The 22,979-nt window shown below is 43.7% G+C and overlaps 1 protein-coding gene across 1 annotated transcript in view; it reads right to left on the bottom strand.

Moving 5' to 3' along the window:
- Positions 1–249: 249 nt before the first annotated feature.
- The window catches only part of LOC126092873 (cytochrome P450 4C1-like), a 155,682-nt gene continuing 132,952 nt past the window's right edge, over positions 250–22,979 (bottom strand). The window contains exons 5-6 of the mRNA XM_049908603.1: positions 19,144–19,344; positions 250–841 (exon numbers count right to left, since the gene is read on the bottom strand). Of these exons, the coding sequence (XP_049764560.1) occupies positions 401–841; positions 19,144–19,344 (642 nt within the window). The 3' untranslated portion in view covers positions 250–400. The remainder of the gene's footprint in view (positions 842–19,143; positions 19,345–22,979) is intronic.

The following is a 22,979-nucleotide window of genomic DNA, read 5'->3' as shown; positions in this document are numbered from 1 at the left end:
TAACTACGACACTTCCACAGAGATTATCTTACAGCAAGACGCGCATTTAGCGCTACAGGACACGTATTTGAGTGATTAATTTTGTACTTAAATCATTTATTTTTAAAGATATTTGAAGTACAATGATACAAAGGTTTTCCGTGACTCATTCCAACACCTGAGGGTATAATTACATTGATCCTCAGGGAGGGGTGGGGGTACACGCTTACTTTGTGTATCATGTGTTTGGCAAGCACAAGGAGCCCTAGCTAATATGGTATTTGCTTATACAACTTTACACATCGGTACCATATTCCTCTAACACATAAATTACATAGCTATCTGATCATTTAACTGAGAGAGACAAACTTTTTTACTACGGCAGTGACAGATGTTTACGTAATTACATCGTTGGATAACTTCACACCGAATTGGAAGGCATGTTGTCTCGTGGGACGCAAGTGACTCTGAAACCAGTGACTGGATGTGCTATTATTGAAAGCACACTCTCTTCCAGCTGCTGCCTGGTCGTTCCGGGCAGTATGCGGAAGCGCCGTAGAACCGTCACCAGGAGGACCTTCATCTGCAGAACGGCATATCGGGCGCCCACGCACTTGCGCGAGCCGACGCCGAAGGGGATGTAGCTGTAGGCTTTCCTGGACGTGGCGCTGCCGCCCTCCAGGAACCGGCCGGGGTCGAACTTGTCCGGCTCCGGGAAGAGGTCCGGGTGGCGGTGCACCAGGTAGTAGGAGATCATCAACGTGCTGCCCTGGGGCACGACGTGCCGGCCACCAGCCAGCGGTGTGTCCTCAGTCACCAGGTACGGCATGAAGGGCACCGTGGTCATCAGCCTCCCACTCTCCTGTCAACAAGACAGCCACATATATCGCAGGCGCAGATCCGAGGGGGAAGTGATTCATTAGGGTTGTGACCACCGACAACACTCCACCGACAAAACAGAATTTGGTTCGCGAGTAAATACTACACGCTCCATGCCGACTTCTCTCCAAGGGGCTAACGTGGCTACGGTCACTGCATGGAACATGTCCTGGGAGTGCATTAACATGTTTAAGATGGACCACAACATGTTTACTGCAATGCTCGCACCGTCACATCGACAATGCAGCACAGAAATTGCGTCGCGATTGAATACTATAGGGTCCATGACGACTTCTCTTGGAGAGACTAACGTGTCGGCGGACACCACATGGAACCACTCCTTGAAGTCCTTTAGCCTGTTTCCGACGCACCACAAGACGTTTACTGTTAACACCGCACCCTTATATTGCAATGCAACGTGCAACATAGAAATTGCGTCGCGATTGAATACTATAGGCTCCATGACAACTTCTCTCGGAGAGAGTAACGTGTCTCACCTTTCGGAGAAGTAACGTGTCTATGGTCACCACATGGTACCTCTCCAGGGAGTCCACTGCTAAAAGTCTTCATCTACATCTACATCAACATCCATACCCCGCAAGCCACCTGACGGTGTGTGGCGGAGGGTACCTCGAGTACCTCTATCGGTTCTCCCTTCTATTCCAGTCTCGTATTGTTAGTGGAAAGAAGGATTGTCGGTATGACTCTGTGTGTGCTCTAATCTCTCTGATTTTATCCTCATGGTCTCTTCGCGAGATGTACGTAGGAGGGAGCAATATACTGATTGACTCCTCGATCAAAGTATGTTCTCGAAACTTCAACAAAAGCCCGTACCGAACTACTGAGCATCTCTCCTGCAGAGTCTTCCACTGGAGTTTATCTGTCATCTCCGTAACGCTTTCGCGATTACTAAATGATCCTGTAACGAAGCGCGCTGCGACCGTCGGATCTTCTCTATCTCCTCTGTCAACCCTATCTGGTACGGATCCCACACTGGTGAGCAGTATTCAAGCAGTGGGCGAACAAGCGTACTGTAACCTACTTCAATAATGGTTCAAATGGCTCTGAGCACTATGGGACTTAACATCTGTGGTCATCAGTCCCCCAGAACTTAGAACTACTTAAACCTAACTAACCTAAGGACATCACACACATCCATGCCCGAGGGAGGATTCGAACCTGCGACCGTAGCGGTAACGCGGTTCCAGACTGAAGCGCCTAGAACCGCACGGCCACTCCGGCTGGCTGTAACCTACTTCCTCTGTTTTCGGATTACACTTCCTTAGGATTCTTCCAATGAATCTCAGTCTGGCATTTGCTTTACCGACGATCAACTTTATATGATCATTCCATTTTAAATCACTCCTAATGCGTACTCCTAGATAATTTTTCCACCCTGTACAAACTCTAGGAACTGATCGATGAGAGGATACGCCACAAGAAAGGTCTAATCAACTTGTGTCTGGAAATGGATGATTACCCTGCTAGAGACCATTTATCCAAGCATCCATTGTAACAGGGACTGAGGTCTAACACGAGCTGCAGCCACAGTTACAGTATTTGCTGCAAATGGTTTCCATGCTCCTCAAAGCATGCGTGTTGGCGCCCTAACACGTTCTGCCTCATACGTCCACATCGGGCAGGCTGCATCCGAACAGGGTCAAAAGCAGCATGAATACGTTGCTCCAGTGTCTCTACATCTGGAATGAGATCTGCATACATGAAGCTTTTGCGGTGGCCCAATAACCAAAAAATGGTTCAAATGGCTCTGTGCACTATGGGACTTAACATCTGAGGTCATGAGTCCCCCAGAACTTGGAACTACTTAAACCTAACTAACCTAAGGACATCACACACATCCATGCCCAAGGCAGGATTCAAACCTGCGCTCGTAGCGGTCACGTGGTTCCAATCTGAAGCGCCTAGAACCGCACGGCCACTCCGGCCGGCGCCCGATAACCACTAATCGCCCAGGTTGAGATCCAGTGAATGTGTAGGCCATGCTACTGGATACTCTCGTTCGTTCCATCAACCAGGGAAGACACGACTGAGATGTGTCACGACGTTAACGGTGAAGTGAGCTGAAGCTCCAGCATGTAGGAGCCACATAACGCTTCGAATCATCAATGGCAGTTCTTCCAGTAAGAGAGGGAAAGTCACCTGCAAGAAACGCCGATAGTTCCAGCCTCTCAGGCGACATGGAAGGAAGGCTGGCCCCGAAACACGGTTGTCAGTTATCCCAGCCCACATATTCTGTCTGCACCGATGCTGATCATTCGCTGTCACCGTACCATGGGTGTTCTGCATATCTATCCCACAGATGAGTATATGAAAGTTGAAGATACCACTCTGCATAAAAGTGGCCTCATCTGTGAATAGTATGGTGGACACAAATTCCAGAGCCGTGGCCCGCATCTCGTGATCGTGCGGTAGCGTTCTCGCTTCCCACGCCCGGGTTCCCGGGTTCGATTCCCAGCGGGGTCAGGGATTTTCTCTGCCTCGTGATGGCTGGGTGTTGTGTGCTGTCCTTAGGTTAGTTAGGTTTAAGTAGTTCTAAGTTCTAGCGGACTGATGACCATAGATGTTAAGTCCCATAGTGCTCAGAGCCATTTGAACCAGAGCCGTGGTTTCCTTGTGGAAAAAAAAAAAAACAGTTACAAAATTGCTCCCGATGTGGAAAGTCTGTCGCTAATAAGCCCTGTGAACGCTGCAAATGACGACGATAGTAACAACTGTCATGGAGAATAAAACTTCCTGGCAGATTAAAACTGTGTGCCGGACCGAGACTCGAACTCGGGACCTTTGCCTTTCGCGGGCAAGTGTTGTACCATCTGAGCTACCCAAGCACAACTCACGCCCCGACCTCACAGCTTCACTTCTGCCAGTACCTCGTCCCCTACTTTCCAAACTTTACAGAAGGTCTCCTGCAAGCAGGAGAAGGAAGTTTCATGTCAGCGCACACTCCGCTGCAGAATGAAAATCTCATTCTGGAAAAATCCTCACGCTGTGGCTAAGACATGTCTCCGCAATATCCTTTCTTTCAAGAGTCCTAGTTCTGCAAGATTCGCAGGAGAGCTTCTGTAAGTTTGGAACGTAGGAGACGAGGTACTGACAGAAGTGAAGGTGTGAGCACGGGGCGTAAATCGTGCTTGGGTAGCTCCGATGGTAGAGCACTTGCCCGCAAAAAGCAAAGGTCCCGAAGTGCAACAGAAAAGATAAAGCGCTTTCTCCTCTCGCCTCAAATAGTGAAGTATAGTAGTATAAAGCGTTTCTTCTTAGTGAAATCAGTGATACAAAGTGCTTCTCACCAAACAACTGTCATGCTCGCAGCCAAATCAGTGTCAAAAGTATGCCCAGTAGTACTAACAGTGATTTTTCTTCGTTATTTGTACTATATTGTCAAGGATACAAGCATTACTTAGTGTCAAGTGCCAACTACTCATAATTTTTTTTGAATGATTTCCTTTGCTATGTGCCCCATACTCACACTTTCCTCTCTGCCTCTCTTACATAAAATGAGATAATTATTCTTTCTTCTTCAATCTTATGTATAATCTGTAGTATGTATAAAAAAGTTTTCTTCCACTTCTGCTCCATCTATCATGCTGATGAATCCCTGGTTGAAATGGTTCAAATGGCTCTGAGCACTATGGGACTTAACATCTGTGGTCATCAGTCCCCTAGAACTTAGAACTACTTAAACCTAACTATCCTAAGGACATCACACACGTCCATGTCCGAGGCAGGATTCGAACCTGCGACCATAGCGGTCACGCGGTTCCAGAGTGAAGCGCGTAGAACTGCTCGGCCACTTCGGCCTGCCGATGTTTCCCTCATACTGTCCCACCTAACAGTGCAAACTAGAGGAAGAGATCAAACCAGAATGCACAATGTGCCTGTGGCATCACAACTGAATAACATACAGAAATTTGAACTCAAAATCAATGTGTCGATGCTACATATAAATTATTATGCCTGTCCTGAAATGTTTTACTCGAAAAAATACGACAAATGGCCATGTGAAAGGGTTCAAGGAACAACACTAACAGAAAAACGAAAAAGAAAAAATATACAAACGAAAACGAAAAGAATATACAAACTAAAAGCTATAAAATGACAGTAATGTTCACCAACACTAGGAATATAATAGGTTAATAGAGTGAAATACTTTTTCTTAAATGTATCGTTGTTAATATATTTAAATAAATATATATGGATACAGAAAAAAAGTTCGAGTCTCGGTCCGGCACACAGTTTTAATGTGCCAGGAAGTTTCATATCAGCGCACACTCCGCTGCAGAGTGAAAATCTTATTCTCGTCGTGGAGAATGTTCTACATGGTCGTCTGGCTTACCCAGTACTGGGGAGCCAACTGCCTGGTACTGACATGGCGGTCGCCTTCCACAATGTTAATCACATTTACCACTGTGTCTGGTGTCCGAACATTTTGGGTACGTCCTTCATGGTTTCCTGCTTCCTGATTAAAAAAAATGGTTCAAATGGCTCTGAGCACTATAGGACTCAACTACTCAGGTCATCAGTCCCCTAGAACTTAGAACTACTTAAACCTAACTAACCTAAGGACATCACACACATCCATGCCCGAGGCAGGATTCGAACCTGCGACCGTAGCGGTCACGCGGTTCCAAACTGAAGCGCTTAGAACCGCACGGCCACACCGGCCGGCCCTGCTTCCTGAAACGAGCCTATCTCAGACAAAGGGCGAAACACTGATGCAAATATTGAATGCTGTGGTTGTTTTCGGTGGGGATAGGTCTCCTCATTCAATTTTGCTGCCCGCCACCTGTTTCCATTTGCCTTTCCGTATGTAAACACCATGGCAGCAAGCTTTTGGTTTGAATACGGAACCATTGTGTACAACGCTGTATTACAACCACTACAAGGAATGTCAGTAAGAGAAGTGAATCGCACCCAACATTACCAATTACTATGTTAGGAGAGGGCGTTAGGGCCTCACGTCAGAGGAACAGTATCACCCTCTAGGAGGAAACCATGCATACTGTAACTGTGGCTGCATGGTACAGCGCTTATTAGAGTGCAGTCTTTGTAATGAAGTATGATTGACTAAATGGTCTCTAGCATGCAAACCGTGCATTTGCGGACGTAAGTTCATTACACCTTTTTTGTTGCGTATCCTCTCATCAATCAGTCCCTAAAGTTCGTACACGGTGGAAAAAAATCACCCTGTATATTTACACGTGTGAGTATTAATTTGCAAAAGTATCTGCTAAATTTCTGATTATATAGTAACGTGAAAACTATGCAACCATCAAGGCAATAATCAAAAACTATACTCCTGGAAATGGAAAAAAGAACACATTGACACCGGTGTGTCAGACCCACCATACTTGCTCCGGACACTGCGAGAGGGCTGTACAAGCAATGATCACACGCACGGCACAGCGGACACACCAGGAACCGCGGTGTTGGCCGTCGAATGGCGCTAGCTGCGCAGCATTTGTGCACCGCCGCCGTCAGTGTCAGCCAGTTTGCCGTGGCATACGGAGCTCCATTGCAGTCTTTAACACTGGTAGCATGCCGCGACAGCGTGGACGTGAACCGTATGTGCAGTTGACGGACTTTGAGCGAGGGCGTATAGTGGGCATGCGGGAGGCCGGGTGGACGTACCGCCGAATTGCTCAACACGTGGGGCGTGAGGTCTCCACAGTACATCGATGTTGTCGCCAGTGGTCGGCGGAAGGTGCACGTGCCCGTCGACCTGGGACCGGACCGCAGCGACGCACGGATGCACGCCAAGACCGTAGGATCCTACGCAGTGCCGTAGGGGACCGCACCGCCACTTCCCAGCAAATTAGGGACACTGTTGCTCCTGGGGTATCGGCGAGGACCATTCGCAACCGTCTCCATGAAGCTGGGCTACGGTCCCGCACACCGTTAGGCCGTCTTCCGCTCACGCCCCAACATCGTGCAGCCCGCCTCCAGTGGTGTCGCGACAGGCGTGAATGGAGGGACGAATGGAGACGTGTCGTCTTCAGCGATGAGAGTCGCTTCTGCCTTGGTGCCAATGATGGTCGTATGCGTGTTTGGCGCCGTGCAGGTGAGCGCCGCAATCAGGACTGCATACGACCGAGGCACACAGGGCCAACACCCGGCATCATGGTGTGGGGAGCGATCTCCTACACTGGCCGTACACCACTGGTGATCGTCGAGGGGACACTGAATAGTGCACGGTACATCCAAACCGTCATCGAACCCATCGTTCTACCATTCCTAGACCGGCAAGGGAACTTGCTGTTCCAACAGGACAATGCACGTCCGAATGTATCCCGTGCCACCCAACGTGCTCTAGAAGGTGTAAGTCAACTACCCTGGCCAGCAAGATCTCCGGATCTGTCCCCCATTGAGCATGTTTGGGACTGGATGATGCGTCGTCTCACGCGGTCTGCACGTCCAGCACGAACACTGGTCCAATTGAGGCGCCAGGTGGAAATGGCATGGCAAGCCGTTCCACAGGACTACATCCAGCATCTCTACGATCATCTCCATGGGAGAATAGCAGCCTGCATTGCTGCGAAAGGTGGATATACACTGTACTAGTGCCGACATTTTGCATGCTCTGTTGCCTGTGTCTATGTGCCTGTGGTTCTGTCAGTGTGATCACGTGCTGTATCTGACCCCAGGAATGTGTCAATAAATTTTCCCCTTCCTGGGACAATGAATTCACGGTGTTCTTATTTCAATTTCCAGGAGTGTATATCAAAAGCTTCGCTTCACGTAAGGTACTCTTCAGTTGCGATCTATATGTACGTACATATGGTCAATCACCTAAAACTTCCACCGCAATTATTGCGGAAATGCAAAGAGTTACTATGAAGCCGTTTTCATAGAGTATATTGGTAGTCAGTGGCCCTTATTGTTAGAAAACAAACGGATTGTAATGATACTTAGGAAGTGTAGTTTTTGTCAAACATACACTTCTTTAAGTGGAACAACGCCTGTTGACATTAACATACTACAACTAGGATAAATTAGAGTGTCCTACACATTCTCCATCGACATAGATTCCATCCCTGTCACATCTCTCTCCATTAAGAGCTGCGTGCAAACGATTGTCAGACTCGTGTTAACTTCTCTGTACGTGGGTATTAAAACAGGATACTACTGATGTATCATGTGTGTTGTTTAGTGATGAAACCACATTTACTGATCATGGGCAGGTAAACCACCGAAACATGCGCTATTGGTCTGTTGACAACCCCCATTGGCTTCTTAAGGCGGGACATCTGTGTCCATGGGGTATAAACCTATAGTGTGGAATAGTGGACCTTCAGCTCATAGACCCGTTTTTCATAGAAGGAACACTGAATGCACCCAAGTATTGCAACCTTTTAACAGATCGTTTTCCATGGATTCTAGAAGACGCTCCTCTGGAGACTAGTAGGAGCCCGTAGTACCAACATGATAGGTGTCCAGTAACACAGCACACGAAGTACTACAGCACATCTTCACGAATTGTTTCCAGCTTTTTGGGTTGGACCCAGAGGACCTGTACCACGTGTGGCCTGTTCCCCAAATTTGACTCCTGTAAACTAGGTGGAAGGAGTATATAGAGGGTCTATACAGGGGCGATGTTCTTGAGGACAATCGTATGGAAATGGAAGAGGAGGTAGATGAAGATGAAATGGGAGATATGATACTGCGTGAAGAGTTTGATAGAGCACTGAAAGACATAAGTCGAAACAAGGCCCCGGGAGTAGACAACATTCCATTAAAACTACTGACAGCCTTGGGAGAGCCAGTCCTGACAGAACTCTACCATCTGGTGAGCAAAATGTATAAGACAGGCGTAATTCCCTCAGACTTCTAGAAGAATATAATAATTCCAATCCCAAAGAAAGCAGGCGTTGACAGATGTGAAAATTACCGAACTATCAGTTTAATAAGTCACAGCTGAAAAATACTAACGCGAATTCTTTACAGACGAATGGAAAAACTGGTAGAAGCCAACCTCGGGGAAGATCAGTTTGGATTCCATAGAAATGTTGGAACACGTGAGGCAATACTGACCCTACGACTTGTCTTAGAAGAAAGGTTAAGGAAAGGCATACCTACGTTTCTAGCATTTGTAGACTTAGAGAAAGCTTTTGACAATGTTGACTGGAATACTCTCTTTCAAATTCTGAAAGTGCCAGGTGCAAAATACAGGGAGCGAAAGGCATTTACAATTTGTACAGAAACCAGATGGCAGTTATAAGAGTCGAGGGACATGAAAGGGAAGCAGTGGTTGGGAAGGGAGTGAGACGGGGTTGTAGCCTCTCCCCGATGTTATTCAATCTGTATATTGAGCAAGCAGTAAAGGAAACAAAAGAAAAATTCGGAGTAGGTATTAAAATCCATGGAGAAGAAATAAAAACGTTGAGGTTCGCCGATGACATTGTAATTCTGTCAGAGACAGCAAACTACTTGGAAGAGCAGTTGAACGGAATGGACAGTGTCTTGAAAGGAGGGTATAAGATGAACATCAACAAAAGCAAAACGAGGATAATGGAATGTAGTCGAATTACGTCGGGTGATGCTGAGGGAATTAGATTAGGAAATGAGACACTTAAAATAGTGAAGGGAAGCAAAATAGGTGATGACGGTCGAGGTAGAGAGGATATAAAATGTAGACTGGCTATGGCAAGGAAAGTGTTTCTGAAGAAGAGAAATTTGTTAACATCGAGTATAGATTTAAGTGTCAGGAAGTCGTTTCTGAAAGTATTTGTATGGAGTGTAGCCACGTATGGAAGTGAAACGTGGATGATAAATAGTTTAGACAAGAAGAGAATAGAAGCTTCCGAAATGTGGTGCTACAGGAGAATGCTGAAGATTAGATGGGTAGATCACATAACTAATTAGGAGGTATTGAACAGAATTGGGGAGAAGAGGAGTTTGTGGCAAAACTTGTCTAGAAGAAGGCACCGGTTGATAGGACATGTTCTGAGGCATCAAGGGATCACCAATTTAGTATTCGAGGGAAGCGTGGAGGGTAAAAATCGTAGGGGGAGACCAAGAGATGAATACACTAAACAGATTCAGAAGGATGTAGGTTGCAGTAGGTACTGGGAGATGAAGAAGCTTGCGCAGGATAGAGTAGCATGGAGAGCTGCAAAGACCACAACAACAACAATAAACTTTTCTCTGTGGGAAGAGCTGAATGAAGCTGTCTACGCGGACATACCAGCTATAGCTGACGATACGTATTACTGCAGCCTGGACATCTCCGCTAAAACGCTAGCAAGTGTGCAGCAGTCGTTCCACACCCGACTGGAAGCGAGTACTGCTGCTGCCAATGGTCATTTTGAATACAATCTGTCATGGTCAGTTGTCTTTACTGTTCAGAAGTCACACAACTAGTATATGCAGTTGTTCTTTAGTGTGTGCTATCACAGGTATGGTACGAGTGTCGATGTGGGAACATGCAAATGACGTGCACTTGAATTCTGCAAGAGACACCACTGACATTCTAATGTATCCGAATTTTTGTTTGTTAATGTCAGGGACTTCTTGTCAGGTGACTACAGGGTTATAAACACAAAGTCAAACAGGGGGAATGCAGAAGTAGGTTTAATAATGAATAGGAAAATAGGAATGCGGGTAAGCTACTACAAACAGCATAGTGAACGCATTATTGTGGCCAAGATAGATACGAAGCCCACACCTACTACAGTAGTACAAGTTTATATGCCAACTAGCTCTGCAGATGACGAAGAAATTGAAGAAATGTATGATGAAATAAAAGAAATTATTCAGATTGTGAAGGGAGACGAAAATTTAATAGTCATGGGTGACTGGAATTCGAGTGTAGGAAAAGGGAGAGATGGAAACGTAGTAGGTGAATATGGATTGGGGCTAAGAAATGAAAGAGGAAGCCGCCTGGTAGAATTTTGCACAGAGTACAACTTAATCATAGCTAACACTTGGTTTAAGAATCATGATAGAAGGTTGTACACATGGAAGAACCCTGGAGATACTAAAAGGTATCAGATAGATTATATAATGGTAAGACAGAGATTTAGGAACCAGGTTTTAAATTGTAAGACATTTCCAGGGGCAGATGTGGACTCTGACCACAATCTATTGGTTATGACCTGTAGATTAAAACTGAAGAAACTGCAAAAAGGTGGGAATTTAAGGAGATGGGACCTGGATAAACTGGAAGAACCAGAGGTTGTACAGAGTTTCAGGGAGAGCATAAGGGAACAATTGACAGGAATGGGGGAAAGAAATACAGTAGAAGAGGAATGGGTAGCTTTGAGGGATGAAGTAGTGAAGGCAGCAGAGGATGAAGTAGGTAAAAAGACGAGGGCTAGTAGAAATCCTTGGGTAACAGAAGAAATGTTGAATTTAATTGATGAAAGGAGAAAATATAAAAATCAGTAAATGAAGCAGGCAAAAAGGAATACAAACGTCTCAAAAATGAGATCGACAGGAAGTGCAAAATGGCTAAGCAGGGATGGCTAGAGGACAAATGTAAGGATGTAGAGGCTTATCTCACCAGGGGTAAGATAGATACTGCCTACAGAAAAATTAAAGAGACCTTTGGAGATAGGAGAACCACTTGTATGAACATCAAGAGCTCAGATGGAAACCCAGTTCTAAGCAAAGAAGGGAAAGCAGAAAGTTGGAAGGAGTATATAGAGGGTCTATACAAGGGCGATGTACTTGAGGACAATATTATGGAAATGGAAGAGGATGTAGATGAAGATGAAATGGGAGATACGATACTGCGTGAAGAGTTTGACAGCGCACTGAAAGACCTGAGTCGAAACAAGGCCCCCGGAGTAGACAACATTCCATTGGAACTGACAAAACTCTACCATCTGGTGAGAAAGATGTATGAGACAGGTGAAATACCCTCAGACTTCAAGAAGAATATAATAATTCCAATCCCAAAGAAAGCAGGTGTTGACAGATGTCAAAATTACCGAACAATCAGTTTAATAAGCCACAGCTGCAAAATACTAACACGAATTCTTTACAGACGAATGGAAAAACTAGTAGAAGCCAACCGCGGGGAAGATCAGTTTGGATTCCGTAGAAATACTGGAACACGTGAGGCAATACTGACCTTACGACTTATCTTAGAAGAAAGATTAAGGAAAGGCAAACCTACGTTTCTAGCATTTGTAGACTTAGAGAATGCTTTTGACAATGTTGACTGGAATACTCTCTTTCAAATTCTAAAGGTGGCAGAGGTAAAATACAAGGAGCGGAAGGCTATTTATAATTTGTACAGAAACCAGATGGCAGTTATAAGAGTCGAGGGACATGAAAGGGAAGCAGTTGTTGGGAAGGGAGTAAGACAGGGTTGTAGCCTCTCCCCGATGTTATTCAATCTGTATATTGAGCAAGCAGTAAAGGAAACAAAAGAAAATTTCGGAGTAGGTATTAAAATCCATTGAGAAGAAATAAAAACTTTGAGGTTTGCCGATGACATTGTAATTCTGTCAGAGACAGCAAAGGACTTGGAAGAGCAGTTGAACGGAATGGATGGTATCTCGAAGGGAGGATATAAGATGAACATCAACAAAAGCAAAACGAGGATAATGGAATGTAGTGGAATTAAGTCGGGTGATGCTGAGGGAATTAGATTAGGAAATGAGACACTTAAAGTAGTAAAGAAGTTTTGCTATTTGGGGAGCAAAATAACTGATGATGGTCGAAGTAGAGAGGATATAAAATGTAGACTGGCAATGGCAAGGAGAGCGTTTCTGAAGAAGAGAAATTTGTTAACATCGAGTATAGATTTAAGTGTCAGGAAGTCATTTCTGAAAGTATTTGTATGGAGTGTAGCCATGTATGGAAGTGAAACATGGACGGTAAATAGTTTGGACAAGAAGAGAATAGAAGCTTTCGAAATGTGGTGCTACAGAAGAATGCTGAAGATTAGATGGGTTGATCACATAACTAATGAGGAAGTATTGAATAGGACTGGGGAGAAGAGAAGTTTGTGGCACAACTTGACCAGAAGAAGGAATCGGTTGGTAGGACATGTTCTGAGGCATCAAGGGATCACCAATTTAGTATTGGAGGGCAGCGTGGAGGGTAAAAATCGTAGGGGGAGACCAAGAGATGAGTACACTAAGCAGATTCGGAAGGATGTAGGTTGCAGTAGGTACTGGGAGATGAAGAAGCTTGCACAGGATAGAGTAGCATGGAGAGCTGCATCAAACCAGTCTCAGGACTGAAGATCACAACAACAACAACAACAACAATATCAGGGGCATTATTCCATTGAAAAATACTTGTACATACATGCTATCACCGTCATCACGTAGCACAGAAGCAGTTTGTAATACAAATGGTGGTACGTCGTTGAAGTATGGTATTAGATGCTGATAACCTGCCACGCGATCTGGAGTACCTACGCAAGATCTTCAGGAAAAATGACTACAAGGATCATCAGAGAACTGAATGGATCCCAAGTATATTGCTTCCCATGTTTGGTGGAAATCTCTTGCTCTGTTTAGCAGATGACAGGCTGCAGGGCCCATGTGTATTTTCTTGCATAGTGTGTTTAGATTATGCTTTAAGCGATCAAATGCAATAATATCTGTTGACTACAAAGAAAGCACGTTGAAATTTGTAGATGATTTCAGACATCGAGAAGTCATACGGCACGCCGCTTCTGGAGATTATTTGATTATAAATTTATGACCTTGTGCCCTGAGCGTCAAATATTAGATAAAAAGGCTTCGATCATATCATTGTAAAGAATAAAATTAGTCTCGGTGTAGGAAACGAGAGAAGAAGAAGTCAACAAATTAATGTAAAGTGCATATGAAATATGTAGGTGAATGACTTCATCAACGTGCTATCCATGACCTGCTGTTCTCAGCCAGTCACAATACAGCATGTATCCAACAGTATACGAATTATTCATCACTGCTGGGCCAATGCTCTAATAGTGTGTGTGTGTGTGTGTGTGTGTGTGTGTGTGTGTGTGTGTGTCTAAGCCACTGCGCTACTAGTGTGTGTGTGTGTGTGTGTGTGTGTGTGTGTGTGTGTATTATAGAGGAAAACGGTAGTGTTATTAATTTTGAATGCTGTGATATTCTCTCTCCCAATAAATATGAGTTGAAAGTCATATGTATTTAGAGTCGTCAAAATATTTTGCATTTAGTATAAAGTGATACACGTGGATCACATATTGACGTTACTGTAGACGAAATTTGGAGAAGTCTGTTGATCACAGGTAGCAACATTTTCTCTACGTAAGAATTTTAAAACCATTTATTCTACATTTAATCTTTTTGCTTTCCATTTATTCTCTCCGGTTGTATAAGTCGTGGAAAATTTTATACTTTCGACCCACATATAACTGAGTGTTTTGAAGAAGGGTGAACACATATTGGAGAGATAGACGTTTGAAGATGCAGTCAACACAGATAATGCTTCTTATCTCATTGCCACATTGTCGTAAGTTACGTCTCTTCTGTCACGTTGAACGATTCTCTTCTGTCGTCGTTAGTACCGTTCTTGCAGGGTCTTTTTCTGGCCGCAGCGATGTCGGAGAATTGATGTTATACCTGATTTATGATATTGTGCTATTAAATCGCCATAACACGAATATTCGTCCAGATTTCATAAGCACTTTTAATAAATTTTCGAACTACTTCTCCTTTGTTTTCTTACTTCGAGACGTATCTTAGTCTTTACAGTGACATGATCGAAGGCTTTTTGTCTAATACTTGACGCTCAGGCCATCACATCTCAATTTTATAGCCAAGTAATCTTTAGAAGCGGCATTCCATATGATTTCTCTTCGTCTGTAATCACCTATAAATATCAACGTGCTTTCTCTGTAGTCAACAGCCATTACTGCACTACACAGCGAAATATACATGGGCACCGCTGCCTGTCATCTGCTGAATATTGATCGCAAAACCCAGGGAGGGCACCCAGTATCCCAATCATTAATCACCATTTCAAGTATCCCGCTGTGCCACTACATCCACATCGCACCTTCCATGCATCTTCATGTGCCGGCCGAAGTGGCCGTGCGGTTCTAGGCGCTGCAGTCTGGAACCGCGAGACCGCTACGGCCGCAGGTTCGAATCTTGCCTCGGGCATGGATGTGTGTGATGTCCTTATGTTAGTTAGGTTTAACGAGTTCTAAGTTCTAGGGGACTAATGACCTCAGAAGTTGAGTCCCATAGTGCTCCGAGCCATTTGAACCATCTTCATGCCTTGTCTGTTCTCTCCTGCCGGAATTTCAACCACCAACTCGCCAGCTTTGAACGGGATATTCACCTCTTTCGAATCCTAATCACATAGCTCGACATCTCACGACCCTTCCACTTTTATTCCTCCTGCTTCCTCCACCTTAGTGACTTTTAGTCGCTACCTGTGATCCATAGTCACAATCTCATTTCATCTCCGTCACAAACCTTGATCATTTCATGCCTCACCATTACACCATAGCATCATTCACATTATGAAAATTGACTGTATTTTAACTGTAATATAAAGTCATCAATAATGTTTTAAAAGATCGTCAATATTGTCCACCAACGCGCATTTTTTTTTTAATTTCAGTTATCGTATCCGTTTTTACGTAAATTGGTAAATATCTTACACCAGTGTGATCCGTAAAAATCACGTATTTTCTCTCGTGTTTATTTTTAAATATCTTTGAAATTTGTGTAGCCTTCGGCTGGAAAGCAGTTTCATCCGCAGCCAGTCCGCCCCTTTGTGGGGAACTGAAATAACAGAAAAAAGTGGCAGCAGTCATTCCACTTGACAATGGTCGAGGCGAACTTGTTCGAAAGAAAGCTCGTGGCATTTTAACCACTTGACGCGGCAGGAAGCGTTAGATCATTTTATTCTATACGTCTTATATTTGTCTAATGAACCCAAATAAAGTAATATTGGTCTCATTTAGTAAGTTTGTACAGGGTGTTGACCCCAGTTCGATAATATCCCTTACTGCCTTATTTGGAAATCCTACATAAATTTACATGGCGAAGAGAAGAAGATATTTACAGGCTCCACCACAAAGATTCAAACACGGCTACTTGATTCAGTGGACGTTTATAAATTAGTGTTGAAACAAATGAGCCCTCGGCCACAATTTTTAGTCTTATTAACCAGGTTTCAACACTTCTAAGAGTGACCTCATCAGAATTTAAATTTTTGAAGTGGCCTATAACATAATTACAAATTTATTTTCTCATTAATTTGTAATTATATTAAAGACCACTTTAAACATTTAAATTCTGATGAAGGCACTCTGTCGGCCGGGGTAGTCCAGCGGTTCTAGGCGCTACAATCTGTAACCACGCGACCGCTACTGTCGCAGGTTCGAATCCTGCCTCGGGCATAGATGTGTGTGATGTCCTTAGGTTAGTTAGGTTTAAGTTGTTCTAAGTTCTATGGGACTGGTGACCTCAGAAGTTAAGTCCCATAGTGCTCAGAGCCATTTGAACCATTTGAAGGCACTCTTAGAAGTGTTGAAACCTGGTTAATGAGACTATAAAAGTGTGACCGAAGATTCATTTGTTTCAACTTTGGTCTCCACCGTATATTATGAAATTATTTTGGTTAAAGGCTCATTGCTATTATCTTGTGTTATCTTTGCTGTATTTCGATCGTTCTTGAAACTCCTTAGAATACAGCCCGTGTATTACTTCCCAGTAATTCTTATGTTCTCAGAAAAGATGAATTATGACAACCTTTCTTATGGAATTTTGCTAGTGTTTGACTTCGTTAATAATGTCTCTTCGTACAAGCTTGAAATTCTATGGCTAATATTCTATAGTACCATCGTGCTCTCTCTCTATGTGCCTGTTATTTAGTTTTTTTCAGTGTCCAGGACAAATTTCACAAGGACTTCACTCTCATTTCACTGATAATGTCTACGTCTTCCTTACATGTACAGAGACAATGAAGATCTTTTCCTTCTCCTAGCTTCCAAAAAAAAAAAAAAAAAAAAAAAAAAAAAAAAAAAAAAAAAAAAAAAAACGTTTGATCAGAGGAAAATTAGTTCGAACAACACCATGTTTTCAAATTTCATTGCACAATTTTTCTTACCAGAAGCCAGTCGTTGAATTCACATCTACAATATTAAAAGAACGCCGCCCCCCCCTCCCTCCCACCCGAATGGTATTATTGCAGACAACAACAGTGCTACCTATTGGAGACACAGTGATCATCCACAGTCACTGAAATTGCTGAAACAGGAAAAAAGAAACGAATGGGGTGTTCTTTCATTCATTGCCTCGAAGTTCAGATGTTGTGATAGCAGCAATGGAAGTTTTCACGTTATACAGACTTCTCAAAGTTATACGTTGTCTACGGACGTGTCATAGTGATTACTTCTAGTCTGCAGCTTAATCAATCTGTCACATATAGTTACATCCATCCTTCTTGACATTGCAATTTTATTTGGTGACGAGATACAATGCATCCGTTAAAGAATTTTATGTACTTTACATAACATTGGTAAGCTAGAAAGCCATATTCTACTCATTATACTGTATCTCTAATCAATGGAGAAATGTAACATCTTTTCATATCTTTTCAGATCAGTTTTGTGTTGTATATTGCATTCTCTGAAAATGACGGAATGTTGAAATATGCAAGGGTCTCTTGGAAATAAGAAAAGGTATGGTCAAGACATCTGAAAGCTTTTCAAATGCATCCAAGTGGCCGGTTTTTCTCATAGAGTTTTCAGGTCAATTGCATATACACTACGGGACATTAAAATTGCTACACCAAGAAGAAATCCAGATGATAAACGGGTATTCATTGGACAAATATATTTAACTGGTACTGACATGTGATTACATTTTCACGCAATTTGTGTGCATAGATCCTGAGATATCAGTACCCAGAACAACGGCCTCTGGGCGTAATAACGGCCTTCATACGCCTGGGCATTGAGTCAAACAGAGCTTGGATGGCGTGTACAGGTACAGCTGCCCATACAGCTTCAACACTATACCACATTTCATCAACAATAGTGACTGGTGTATTGTGACGAGCCAGTTTCTCGGCCACTATTGACCAGACGTTTTCAATTGGTGACAGATCAGGAGAATGTGCTGGCCAGGGCAGCAGTCGAACGTTTTCTGTATCCAGAAAGGCCCGTACAGGACATGGAACATGCTGTCGTGCATTATCCTGCTGAAATGTAGGGTTTCGCAGGGATCAAATGAAGGGTAAAGTCACAGGTCGTAGCACATCTGAAACGTAACGTCCACTGTTCAAAGTGCCGTCAATGCGAACAAGAGGTGACCGAGACGTGTAACCAATGGCACCCCATACCATCACGCCAGGTGATACAACAGTATGGCGATGACGAATACACGCTTCCAATGTGCGTTCACCGCGATGTCGCCAAACACGGATGCGACCATCATCATGCTGTAAACAGAACCTGGATTCGTCTGAAAAAAATGACGTTTTGCCATTCGTGAACCCAGGTTCGTCGTTGAATAAACCATCGTAGGCGCTCCTGTCTGTGATGCAGCGTCAAGGGTAACCGCAGCCACGGTCTCCGAGGTAATAGTCCATGCTGCTGCAAACGTCGTCGAACTGTTCGTGCAGATGGTTGATGTCTTGCAACGACCCTATCTGTTGACTCAGCGATCGAGACGTGGCTGCACGATCCGTTATAGCCATGTGGATGTCTGTCATCTCGACTGCTAGTGATACGAGGCCGTTGGGATCCAGCACGGCGTTCCGTATTGCCCTCCTGAACCCACCGATTCCACATTCTGCTAACACTCGTTGGATATCGACCAACGCGAGCAGCAGTGTCGCGGTACTATAAACCGCAATCGCCATAGGCTACAATCCGACCTTTATCAAAGTCGGAAACGTGTTGGTACGCATTTCTCCTCCTTACACGAGGCATCACAACAACGTTTCACCAGGCAACGCCGGTCAACTGCTGTTTGTGTATGAAAAATCGGTTGGAAACTTTCCTCGTGTCAGCACGTTGTAGGTGTCGCCACCGGCGCCAACCTTGTGTGAATGCTCTGAAAAGCTAATAATTTGCGTATCACAGCATCTTCTTCTTGGTGGTTAAATTTCGCGACTGTAGCACGTCATCTTCGTGGTGTAGCAGTTTTAATGGCCAGTGGTTTATATTGAATTCCCACACATGTTTAGCAATATCTCGAAGCATTGCTGGGTTCGCCAGTCAACAATAAAGTGCAGTCGTCACAGCTGCCAGAAACCTACCTCTGAAATAAACTTCTAATCATTATTCAGAGAAAGAATTACTAAAATTAGAGAAGCTGAATCGACGAGTACCTTTATAATAGCGTCGATGACTTTAAGCTGGGAAAGGTCCGCAGTGGTGACAGGTCGTAAGTAGTCGCCGCCAGTTCCGAAATGATCGTCCAGCTCCCGCTGCGCCAGGTCTTGCCACTCTGGGTAGAGTCCCAGCAGGCACAGCATGTAGCCCATCGAGCAAGAAGTCGTCTCGACGCCAGAAATGGCTAGTGTTCTTGCCTACGAGGGAAACAATACGAACATTTGCTCTACCATCCAAGTGGGACATCGTTTCTTGAGATCGAGTAAAGTTACAAGCTGACAAATACTCCCTGTCTCACGTGACAGTGATACAACTGTGAATACGTGCTAGCTTTCGGAATTCATTTGCTTATACCCGATTTAGTAACAAGAAATGTTCAGTTTCCTGTTGTAGACTGTAATAGTAACTGCGTGAGGAGGCTACATTGGTAAGCAAGGTGGTCTTCATATGATGCCGTATACCTCACAATGGGACCCCTCAAATATTAGTGACAACTGGGGATAGATTCGAGATTCTGGAATGAAACAAGTCAACGTAGCTTTTTTTTAAAAAATCATCAACTGGTTTATAAAATGTTTGCTACTGGCGTATAATAAGAACTGTTTGGTTATGGTTAAATTTTCATGCTAAATGCGGTTAATTTTTATACTAGAAGATGTGTAATTTTATGACGGTTGTTACTGAGATTCCCAAATACTGTAAAACAGATTTTGTTAACATAGGCCTCTAGATTTGTAAGTTTTACTAAATTTCACCTTGCTCTGTGCCGTTTGTCGGAAAATTCTTTCTTTCGCTGTTTTACAGAAGGCAAACCGAGCAGTTGTTACAAGATTATTCTGTTTGAAGCTACATTATCAAAAGTTTCCACGGGGAGGAGGGAGATCGGTCTATGATGAGAGGCCACTTTCTCCTCTCCATTTTTGTATACTCGTGTTACTACCGCACAGCTCAGTCTTTCAGTAAATACACTCACATTCATCGATTGGTTAAAAAGGAAACTCAAGGTCGTCGCTACCGAGTCAGCGCATTTTAGTACTTCGGTTGAAACACAGCCGTAGCCAGAAGAGTTAGTGGGCGTTACTGACCCAGTGGTTTTTGTGATCGCTCAAACAGATGTGTTATCAAACCTGATGTTTGGAGGTGGAGTGTACAGTATCTGCCAAAGTAAACCTGAACGGCCGGTCAGAGTGGCCGTGCGGTTCTAGGCGCTTCAGTCTGGAACTGAGCGACCGATACGGTCGCAGGTTCGAATCATGCCTCTGGCATGGATGTGTGTGATGTCCTTAGGTTAGTTAGGTTTAATTAGTTATAAGTTCTAGGCAACTGATGACCTCAGCAGTTAAGTCACATAGTGCTCAGAGCCATTTTAAACCTGAAGGCTCAGTTTTTGATGGACGATTTTGATCCTTGTGTTTTCAGCTACTACTGAGAAGAATTCATTGAATTTAGTGGCCAATGATTTGAACTTACGAGGGTAGTTCAAATGCAAACCTTAAATTTGTAATAACAAATCAAAATATCGCACCGTTATCCTGTAAGTTGATAAGCGTGCTACAAACAGCGTGCAGAAAGGCCTATAGGTGGCAGCATAGTGCAGGTGCACATATACCGTCGCAGTATAAGTATAAAGATGGCCACCCCACTTGTGACTTGCACCAGGGAAGAACAGCGTTCTGTTATTTCGTTTTTGCGTAGTGAAGGTGTGAAACCTATTGAAATCCATCGACGAATGAAGGTTCAATTCGGTGGTGCATGTTTGTCACAACAGCAAGTCTACGGATGGAATAGGAAGTTCGCAAATGGTGTGACTTCAGTGGAAGATGCTCCTCGTCCAGGTCAGACACAACGAGTTGTGACTGCACAGAACACTGCAGCAGTTGAAGCCATAGTGAAGGGAAACCGCCGAGTCACACTGAATGACACTGCAGCATGTTTACAGATGCATGATGTGCTCCAGTTTCACAAAGTGTCTGCAAGATGGGTGCCATGGCAGCTGACTCCTCAAATGAGAGAACGACGTGTTGATGCTTGTGAAGAACTTCTTCGGCGCTTTGAACGAGAAGGTGATGGCTTCGTTGCAAGAATTGTTACTGGGGACGAAACCTGGCCTCACTTCCACCAACCGGAAACGAAGAGAGTGAGCAAGGAATGGCGCCATTCCTCATCACCAAAACCAAAGAAACCGAACAGAACCATCAGCAGGGAAGGTTATGCTGACTCTCTTTTGGGACGAAAAAGGCGTCATTTTGGAGCATTACATGCCTGGAGGGACTACTATCACCAGTGCATCATACACAGATCTCCTAAAAAAAATCATCTGCGGACTGCAATCAAATCAAAGCGACGTGGATTGCTGTCAGCAGGTGTCCTTTTGCAATATGCAATGCAAGGCCCCACACAGCCCGTACAACAGTTGCAACAATCACATACCTGGATTTTGAATGTCTCCCTCATCCACCATACTCACCACTCACCAGACCTTGGCCCAAGTGATTTCCATGTGTTTGGACCACTCAAAGACGCAATGGGAGGAAAGAAGTTCCGTTCTGATGATGAGGTACGTCACACGGTGCATGAGTGGTTGCGCGGACTACCAAAATAATTTTTTTCTAAAGGAATTTATGCACTTTGTAAGCGCTGAAGGACTTGTATTGAGCTTGGGGGAGATTATGTTGAAAAGTGATACGGCTTTGTACCACTTCTGCACAGTAATATTTAAAAAAATATTTGATGTTTTCATTTGACTCACCCTCGTAATATCATCTGTCTCAACACTCCTGTCATTTACGAGTTCATTCATTTGTGCTCAATAATGCTCCATATTTTTTCTGACTTGTTTCGGAATTTACAATTTTTTGTTCATGGTACAGAATTTCTACCTTTTTGATGAAACGGTTACGAATTTTGCAGTACTGCGTGCAGAGTATGTCCGTGAGTTCACTACAAGAGGTCATCTGGGTTAAATAGAGCTCTTCCTGCCGAACCAAAGCCATTCTGTTTCTCGGTGTCTACTGTAATTTTGTCTTATTTGTTGTAAACAAAAACAGGATTCAGCGTGCCGTAAGAATATTTTAGGAAATAATCAAATTTTTCATCTTATTTGTGTCCTTGATAAGCTACTTCTCATTTTTCTCCCTGTAAGTTGTTCCTGAATAGTGCAACCGAGCCAGCAATTCCGGTTCTGTGAAATTTTACCTTTTTCCTCTTAGATAAACTTGACTAGTGCCATTTTACGATCATGGAGCTGTAAATCGTTCTTTAATTTCATGAAGCATAGACGGATTTAGAAATAAATCAAATATCGCAGGGGCACTATGGCTTGCTATTCTTGTTGGGATTATTGCTGTGTGGATCAAAGCAAAGTTGGACACCAGTGTCTCTCTAAGTACACCCCATCAGAGGCTACTCGAGATGGAATCAGTACTGAAATCTCCTCATAAAATGGCTTCCTTGCTGTTTCTACTAAGTCTTACTAGTATCCTCTGTAACTGTTTCGTGAAGTTAAAAAACATTTCCTGTTCGGCGTTTGTGGACTGTCAGAACTATCAGTTTCCAGTTATTTGTAACTTGTAAGTCTTACTAGTACCTCTTCAGTTGCTTTGTGAAGTTTGATATATATCTAAGGCAATTTTATTAGAAGGCAAATAGGTTTCAGAATAGAACGATCTCACACTAATGGCATTTTTAGCATAAAACAACTGGTGATGAAAAGGAAAGAATTCAACTGACAGGAGCACATTGCGATCGTAGACTACGTAAAAGCTTTTGACAAAATTATTCGACACCCACTGCGGAAGATTATGGAAAAAGGGGGCTTCCAAACGCATCTAAC

The sequence above is a fragment of the Schistocerca cancellata genome, chromosome 7 (assembly GCF_023864275.1).
Source record: "Schistocerca cancellata isolate TAMUIC-IGC-003103 chromosome 7, iqSchCanc2.1, whole genome shotgun sequence".
Lineage (NCBI taxonomy): Eukaryota > Metazoa > Arthropoda > Insecta > Orthoptera > Acrididae > Schistocerca > Schistocerca cancellata.
This window is presented reverse-complemented; position numbering and strand designations above follow the sequence as displayed.